The sequence below is a fragment of the Myotis davidii genome, unplaced genomic scaffold, assembly GCF_000327345.1.
Source record: "Myotis davidii unplaced genomic scaffold, ASM32734v1 scaffold949, whole genome shotgun sequence".
In the NCBI taxonomy this organism is placed as follows: Eukaryota; Metazoa; Chordata; class Mammalia; order Chiroptera; family Vespertilionidae; genus Myotis; species Myotis davidii.
Window position 1 is genome coordinate 41,802 of NW_006300364.1, and position 8,852 is coordinate 50,653.

Below are 8,852 nucleotides of genomic sequence, written 5' to 3' on the forward strand. Positions count from 1 at the left end.
TGAGCCCGACCTGTGGCTGCACCTAGGGCTTGGGCCTGCCTTCTGCCACCTGGGAGCAGGCCTAAGCCAGCAGGTCATTATCTCCCGTGGGGTCCAAGACTGCGAGAGAGCACAGGCCAGGCTGAGGGACCCCCTCTCCACCAACTGCACAAATTTTTGTGCACTGGGCCTCTAGTATCTAATAACTAACAACAGGTATGCTAAATAGCTTAACTTTGCAATTACTTCATTTGCTGTGACCTAAATATATTTGTGGGTTAGTTATTCATTTGTTTAATCTCTTTAAAGCCATCTGTAAAGTCTTGACGTTTGTGCAGTTGGGTCAGAGTATTTTATTCCTGTTTTGATTGCATTCTTCCAAACAATGAATTGGAGGTTTCTTTCTCCCACTTTGTTGTTGTTGTTATTGAGTACCTTCATGTGTGTATATGTGGGCAATTGTGAGTGTTTATTAATATTGTGGGCTCAAATCTGTCACTCAGTCATATTGCATTCTCTCCACTGTTTTTCTAAATTTTATTTTATTTTTAAAAAATAATTCTTTATTGTTGAACGTATTACGCGTGTCCCCTTTTATCCCCCATTGACCCCTTCCATCTTGCCCTGCCCAGACACCCCGCTTCAGGCCTTCTCTCCCCCACCCCCTCATTGTCCGTGTCCATGGGCTATGCATATATGCATACAAGGTGTTTGGTTGATTACCTCCCACTCCCCCACCCCTCCAAGCCTTCTCTCTGAGATTCCACATCCTCTTCCATGTTTCCATGTCTCTGGATCCATTCCCTTCATCTGTTTATTTTGTTCCTTAGATTCCACATATGAGTGAGATAATCTCCATTGCTTTTGAATTTCTACTTTTCTTACCAAAAAAATCCAGCTGTTACTTTTATATTCTTCACTTGTGAATCGTTGCTATCACAAAAATCAAAGTGAATGTTCTTCTCTGTATGCAGTGCTAATAAATCACCCTACACACATACTGCCAACTTGTTTCACATCTCCATTGTTCCTTATTGTTCCTTTTGGCCTTCTGTTGATCTATTTACAAAACAGGCATCAGTTTCTATGATCCTCTGGGAAGCATCCTCTTTTTTTTCTTACTAAAGATTACCTTTAACTTTCATTAGCATATTTGAACCCAATATCTTTATAGAAAAAGAAACTATAGCTTAGATACTGCTTTCCTCCAAATTTGAAATCCATTCTACCTGGCCGGCATGGCTCAGTGGTTGAATATGGACTCATGAATCAGGACGTCACTGTTAGATTCCTTGTCAGTCTGGGTTGCAGGCTTGGTCCCTGGTAGAGAGTGTGCAGAGGAAAGTCAATCACTGATTCTTTCTCATCATTGATGTTTCTATCTCTCTCTCCCTCTTCATTCCTCTCTGAATAAATAAAAATATATTTTTTAAAAAGTCATTCTATAATATTCTGTTACTTCCAAGTTATTGGAAATTTAAGCTGGAATTAGTGGCCCATGTTGATATTAAGTTATTATTATTACCTGTTTTTATATAGATTATTTTGATTTTCACTTAAATTTGTTTCATACAGATTTTTTTATAACCACTAACAATCTATTTCATTCCTTTGATAATCTATAAGCCATAAATTTTTTTAAAAAACTTATATTTTGTGCTTTGAATACATATACACTCATATGCAATTGTACAAATGCATAAATAGCATCCTGTGCCCAGCAGAAAGTATCTTTATGTGTTGTACAATCTTTTTTTCTGTGTCCACTCTTCCTTATTACTGAACAATACATTATGATCTTCCCTCCGATCAACTAATGTGATGCCAATTTATTATTACCATGTATACAAAATATTTTATGATGTGGCTGTGCTATTCACAGTTTGAAAGTGTGAATAACAATTATATAAATCTAGAGGCCCGATGCATGAAATTCATGCATGGGTGGGGACCATAGGCCTGGCTGGCAATCGAATCGCAAGCATCTGGCATGGAAGGCAGATCCCAGTCGACCTTTGGGCCCTGAGCAACACCTGGGTCCCAGGGCCCCTGCTCCACCAACCTACCATGGTCCCACTCTTATTGACTTGCATCGGGGCTGGCAGCACCTCCACTACCACCTGTTGCCAGCACTGTGTCAGCAACGCCCACCATGTTTCACGCCACCCCCTGGTGGTCAGCGCACATCATAGCAAGTGGTCGAACTCCTGGTCAAGGAGACAATTTGCCTATTAGGCTTTTATTATATAGGATTATACAAAAATATTATGGAGTTGTTACATTAAAATTCTGGTTCTCCACCAGAGGCAATATTGTTCCCCCAAAGGATATTGAGCAATATGCAGAGACATTTTTGTCAGTCATATGGAAGGTGCAGGTAGGTAGAGTCCAGGTATGCACAGGAGAGACCACACCACAGACAATGACCTGGCCCAGAATATCAATAGTGCAGAGATTGACTGAAATAATATATGTACTTTGTAATATTTATATCTGTCTTCAGCTTGGTTTCCCAATGTTTTAACACTTATAGTTCTGCCAGAAAAGAAAATAGAGTACCCCTTAGCTACTTGTTTGCAAGTTCCAACCCTGGTCAATGTGACACCTTTTTAAGTTTTTCCCCGGCTGAGAGATGTGGTAGACTTTTTTTGTTGTTTACTGAACTTTTTCTAACTTTTATCAAAGATTCATATATTTGATGCTCTTGTTAATTTGAATATTATTTGTATATGCCTATTTTTCTTTCATTTTTAGTCTTTTAAGTGATTTCTAATCATGATTATTGTGGGGGAGATGGAAGAGTGTAAAGGTGATAGAAGGAGATAAAAGGTGATAGAAGGAGACTTGACTTGGGATGCTAAACACACAATACAATATACATCTGATGTATGACGGAATTGTATACCTAAAACCTATATAATTTTGCTAACCAATATTACCCCAATAAATTCTATGAAATCCTATCTAATATTAGAGAAACATGGTAATTAGCCGTACCTCCGCTACCCTTCCCATTGGCTAATCAGGGAGATATGCAAATTAACTGCCAACCAAGATGGCGGCCGGCAGCCAAGCAGCTTGAAGCGAACAGGAGGCTTGCTTGCTTCAGTAACGGAGGACTCCAACGTTCCCCCCTTGCCTAGCCGACCTCTGAGCTTGCAGTTTAAGAAACATTGTAACAAATATAGAAGCTAAACAAAACCCCAGAAACCTGCTTTCAACCAGCTGGGATCTCAGAGCTGGAGTTGATACAGTGTTTCGATTATAGAACCCAAACAAACCAGATACCTGCTCCCCCCCCGGGGGGGCCTGGGGAAAGCCTAAAAACAGCCATCAGCCTCTCACCCAGGCTGGCCAGGCACCCCCGGGGGACTCCCACCCTGATCCAGGATACCCTTCAGGGCAAACCAGCTGGGACCCACCCATGCACCTACCCTATGTAGTAAAAGGATAATATGCCTCCCAGTACCAGGATCAGCGGTGCAGTGAGACCTCCCAGAACCAGGATCAGCGTGACAGGGGGCAGCGACCAACCCCGCTGATCGCCCTGTGTCTCTGTGTGTGACAGGGGCCAGGGCCACAACCTCCCTATCCGCCCTGCTCTGTTCTTGACAGGTGAAGGCACCCCAACCCCCAATCAGCCCTGCTCTATGCCTGATAGGGGGGAGTTTTGACAGGTGAAGGCGCCCCAACCCCCAATCAGCCCTGCTCTATGCCTGATAGGGGGGAGTTCCCCAACCCCCTGATTGGCCCTGTTCTGTGCATGACAGGGGGTGGTGCCCCAACACCCTGATCGGCCCTGCTGTGTGTGTGACAGGGTGCAGCGCACAACCGTCCTTCCCTCCCCACAGGCCCTGCTCTGTGTGTGACGGGCCAACAGTCCCTGCTCTGTGTGTGATGGGGTAGAGCTAAAACCTCCCCATCGGCCCTGCCCTATGTTTGACTGTGGTGGTGCCCAAATCCCCTGATCGGCCCTGGTCTGTGCGTGACAGCGGGGAGCTCCTCAACCCCTATCGACCCTGCCTTGAGGGGGACAGGGGGCGGTGCCTCCACCCCCCACTCAGCCCCACCCTGAGCCCGACCTGGGGCTGCACCTAGGGATTGGGCCTGCCCTCTGCCACCCAGGAGCAGGCCTAAGCCAGCAGGTCATTATCTCCAGAGGGGTCCCAGACTGGGAGAGGGCACAGGCCGAGCTGAGGGACCCCCTCTCCTCCCGAGTGCACCAATTTTTGTGCACCAGGCCTCTAGTTTAAAAATAATACTTAATAAATTTATTATTTCTCAATTGACTTTGGGGGATGTTTTGGCCATAAAAATCTTTCACGTTTGTTTAGTTAAATAAGTCTGTCTCATTACTACTAAGTCTCCTGATTTAATTATGATAGTTTGGCCCGCTCATACATATTAATGTGCAGTTTTCTATCATTTCACATGAAAATGATTGGTTACACTTAACAGTGAGCAGGCAATTCCTCTGATTTTTTGTAATGTGACTGAGGGAGGAGAACAACTGCATTTCCTTCCAGGTTGATATATTTCCAGATTTTATTAAACAATTTAATGTTTCCAAATAAATCAACAAATGACAAGTGCTGGTGAGGATGTGGAGAAAAGGGACCTCTAGTACACTGCTGGTGGGAATGCAGACTGGTGCAGCCATTATGGAAAAAAGTATGGAATTTATTCAAAAAATGAAATATGGAACTGTCATTTGACTCAGTGATCTCACTTCTAGAAATATATCCTAAGATACCAGAAACACCAATAAGAAAGAATGTATGCACGCCTTTGTTCATAGCAGTGCAATTTGTAATAGCTAAGGTCTGGAAAAAGTCCAAGTACCCATAGTCAATCAGTGAATAAAAAGCCGTGATACATTTGCACCATAGAATACTATGCAGCAGTGAAAAAGAAGGATCTCTTACCCTTTGATACAGCATTGGAGGGACTTGAAGAGTATTATGCTACGCAAAATAAGCCAGTCAGAGAAAGACAAGTATCACATGATCTCACTCATATGTGGAATCTAATGAACATAACAAACTGATGAACAAAATAGATCCAGAGATGTAGAAGCATGGAACAGACTGTCGAATCTCAGAGGGAAGGTAGGTGAGTGGGAAGAGATCAACTAAGGAACTTGTATGCATATATGCATAACCCATGGGCACAGACACTAGGTGCTAAAGGCCTGGGAAGATAAGGGGGGGGGCAGCGAAATGGGCTATAAGGTGTCATTCAGAGAAAAAAAAAAGGGGATATGTAATACTTTCAACAATAAAGATTTATAAAAAATAAAAAAATCCCATGATAATGTGATTTTTTCTCTTCAGTCATTCTTTAATCATTAAACATGAATAAAATCTTGTGCATAATAGAGAGAATTAATGGATGCAGCTGATAATGATCATTCACCATCCCCTTCATGCTTACAGAACCTTTAGAAGGGGAGAATCTGTATTATTTATAAAAAGAGTCACATTATAGACAGCTCTGACAGTTTTCAAACAGAAACATAGAGATCATTCAATAAAACAGAAAAACACCAACCAATTTTCCATTATATGTATAAACCCCCTTACAAATAGGCATCATTCTTCCATACTCCAATGATAGATGTACAGCATGAAGAATAAATATTTTCCTAGTAATACAGTGTGTGATTTAAAAATTTGGTTCATCATATTGAAATTCATCTGTGATTTTAAGGCAGTAATAAGTCAACCCATTTATTAAAATTTGTCTTTCAGTGAAGAGTCCCTCTTGGAGACATGGATTCGATAATCATTTTGCAAGTGGGGAAGGTAGGGATTGTGAACACTAAACAAAAAACCCAGAATCTTAAAAAGGAGAATAAAACCCAGTGATCTGCTATTAAACACACTTTTATGTTAGCGTCTACATTATCAGGAAGAGCAGTTAAAATAGTGATATACCAAAGAATGTCAGTCATCAGAGTGAAAAACACAAGTCTCAGATTTTCCTCTCCTTTCAAATTGTATAAAATGCCATGGTCATTAAGACTATATTTTTCCATAGGAGTCGTGTAATTCAGGATGATTATTTTAGTAAAAAAATATATTTGCTAACATATATGTCATTTGAGACATATCCATGTTGTCTCTAGGTAAATGAAAATTTCCAAATATATCTGGTCCATGAAGGAAATAAATTTGAGAAAGTAGAAAAACAACAAAGAGAATAGTTGTTGAATATCTGAGAGAGCAGACAACTTAATTGAGTTACATAAATTGAATAGAGAGGATGAGGTCAAAGAAATAGAAATTCCAGGAAATAAAAGGAAAGAGCAAGTTCTACTTCGGTAGTCTGACCATCATCACACTGTCTGACTCTGCAAACATGGGCACATCTGCAGTCTTAGGACAACTGACCAGTTTGTAGTTTTCTTCACAAAGAATGTTTTCAGAGCCTGTTTGATGTCTTTGTTCCTGAGACTGTAGATGAAGGGGTTCAGCATGGGTGTGACCACGGTGTACAACACCGAGGCTGTTCCAGCTGAGTGCGAGCTCTGGGCAGCAGCAGAGCTAAGGTACACTCCTAGGATCGTACCATAAAATAATATGATGACCATGTAGTGCAGGGGGTGGCAGATGGCCACAAACCGGTCATAGGCCATCACAGTCAAGAGTAAAACATCCAACCCAGCAAAAAGTATGAAAAAATATGTCTCGGTGAGGCAGCCTGCATAGGTGATGACTTTATTCTGTGTCTGGATGTTCACCAGCATCTTTGGGATGGTGGTGGTGGTGACAGAGATGTCTAGCAAGGACAGATTGAAGAGGAAGAAGTACATGGGCGTGTGGAGGCGGGAGTCTGAGCTGACGGCCAGGATGATGAGCAGGTTTCCCAGCAGAGTGATCAGGTACATGGAGAGAAAAACCCCAAATATGAGAGGTTGTAGTTCTGGTTTCTCTGAAAATCCCAGAAGAAAAAAATGTGAAATTTGTGTAAGATTCACTGGCTCCATGTGTTGGAGGTGACTACAAAGAAAGATTAAAATAACATGAATAAATTTCACACAGTTTTGCATTGCTCACCTACTTGAAATGCTACAATTCATATTTTATAGACCAGACGTTAATTTTAATATTGTGTTTATGGATATGGTCCCCTGTAGGGAATATCCAGTGCCACCCCTGATATGGAGTGTTTGTCCCAATCACTTGTGCCTCTGAGGGGATCATGTATTCTACAGTTTTATTGAGAATTTCTTCATGTTTCTCAGGAATGTAAATTGAGTGCTGACCATGTTTAGGCACTATCCAGGTTGTGAGAATAGGGTGCTGAAGAACAAGTTTCTATAATCTAATGAGGGTGAAAGAATGTAGAAGCAAATAATAAAACGATAAGTTACTTTAGGTGGTGGCAGTGGTTTGAACAAAAGGAAAGCACATCTAAAGGAGAGCATGAGTAGGGACTTCTGTTTTTCATGGGTGTGTAAGTAGATCAGCAAGCAAGGTGACTTTTGAACAGAGACCTCCAAAGTGAGCAGGAGAAAATCTGAGATGTCCTAAATTAAATAGCAGTTGGGCCAGAGAGTGAGAGAAATAGACAACAGTCATCAACTAGGCAAAAGCTGTGGCCCAGTTACAAAAGGCTGCTCACATTCCTGAATGTATGTTGGAATTTGAATCAACTTCTGTGGTGACCACTAGATGCCCCTGAATCCTGCACATGCATGAGCTTTCAGAACTGTTGCCTGTAACCAATTAAAAGTAGGAAATATTTCTTCCTTGGTACCTGTCCTAGAACTGCTGCACTTTACCTTCTCTTGACGCCCCCACCGCTATCAGTAGCCAATGAAAATTCTTTCAAAAAATCACCTTTTTCTTCCCCAAAACATAAAGTGTAAAGAGCCTTCAACTCCAGGTCAGTGGACATGACATTTCTACCTGCCTCTGCTGCTGGTGGTTTAGACTTCGTGCCCAATCACCTGGTCCTTTTCTGGCTGGAATTTGGCTCAATAAACCTTTGTTTTAAAGGAAGATTTTGGCCCTCAAAATTTTTTAACTCAAGGGAGGAAGAGATATATAAGAAGATGTGGGAAAGTGTGAGCCCTGCAGAAGGACTAGCCCGTGAAAAGGCCCTGAGGAAGGAGGTGCTTCTTTCAAAAGTTCAAGTCAGAAAAATGAAGCCAGTTTAGAAGATGAATGAACAGGAGGGAGCGTGATGAGAAGTGGTGGCTGACACATTGAGGAGTGAGGTGGCCTCTCTGCCACTGCTGACACCTCAGGCACAGGGACGTTCCCACCCCCACAGCCTCTTATGCTCTAGTATTCTTATTGCAAAGTTGTCCTGTGAAGGGAAACAGACCCCCTCCTTAGTACCTGCTCTTGATTGCGTTCGAGCCTCATATTGTAAGAACCACCCTGGAGTGTATGAGTGCAGCTATCCCTGGTCTGAGGACAGCTCACATCTACAAATCACACACACCACCACCACCACCACCACCACCATGCCTGTCTCCGCCCCAGCCATACTGATGATGCTAGGAATGGATAGAACACAAGCTGACCCAATCAGTGATCTTTCACTTGTCAGATGTAGAAATGTGTCTGGAAATTCCAATTCTTAAGCCCTCCATGGACAAGTGAATTTGAGGTTCCGTATTTGAGGGTCATTTTCTGCCCTGTATTTAAAACACATAAAGAAATCTGTTCAATGAATGGATAGGAGAGATTGGGGGAGGGGGATGGGCAGGAATAGAGATTTAATGAGCTCAGGTGATCCCCAAGATACTGTGAGGAAGAAAATCGTCTTGGCAGAGAAATGCAGTAAAAGCTTTGTTTTCTGTCCTTTTTCCATAGTCATTTGACCAATTTGTTTTTATGTGGCCCAATCGTGGGTGAGGT

General features: G+C 42.2%; 1 protein-coding gene across 1 annotated transcript in view; it reads right to left on the reverse strand.

Moving 5' to 3' along the window:
• The window catches only part of LOC102763862 (olfactory receptor 7A10-like), a 22,413-nt gene extending 15,446 nt beyond the window's left edge, over window positions 1-6,967 (reverse strand). The window contains exon 1 of the mRNA XM_006776753.1: window positions 6,563-6,967. Within this exon, the coding sequence (XP_006776816.1) occupies window positions 6,563-6,967 (405 nt within the window). The remainder of the gene's footprint in view (window positions 1-6,562) is intronic.
• Between the last annotated feature and the right edge of the window lie 1,885 nt (window positions 6,968-8,852).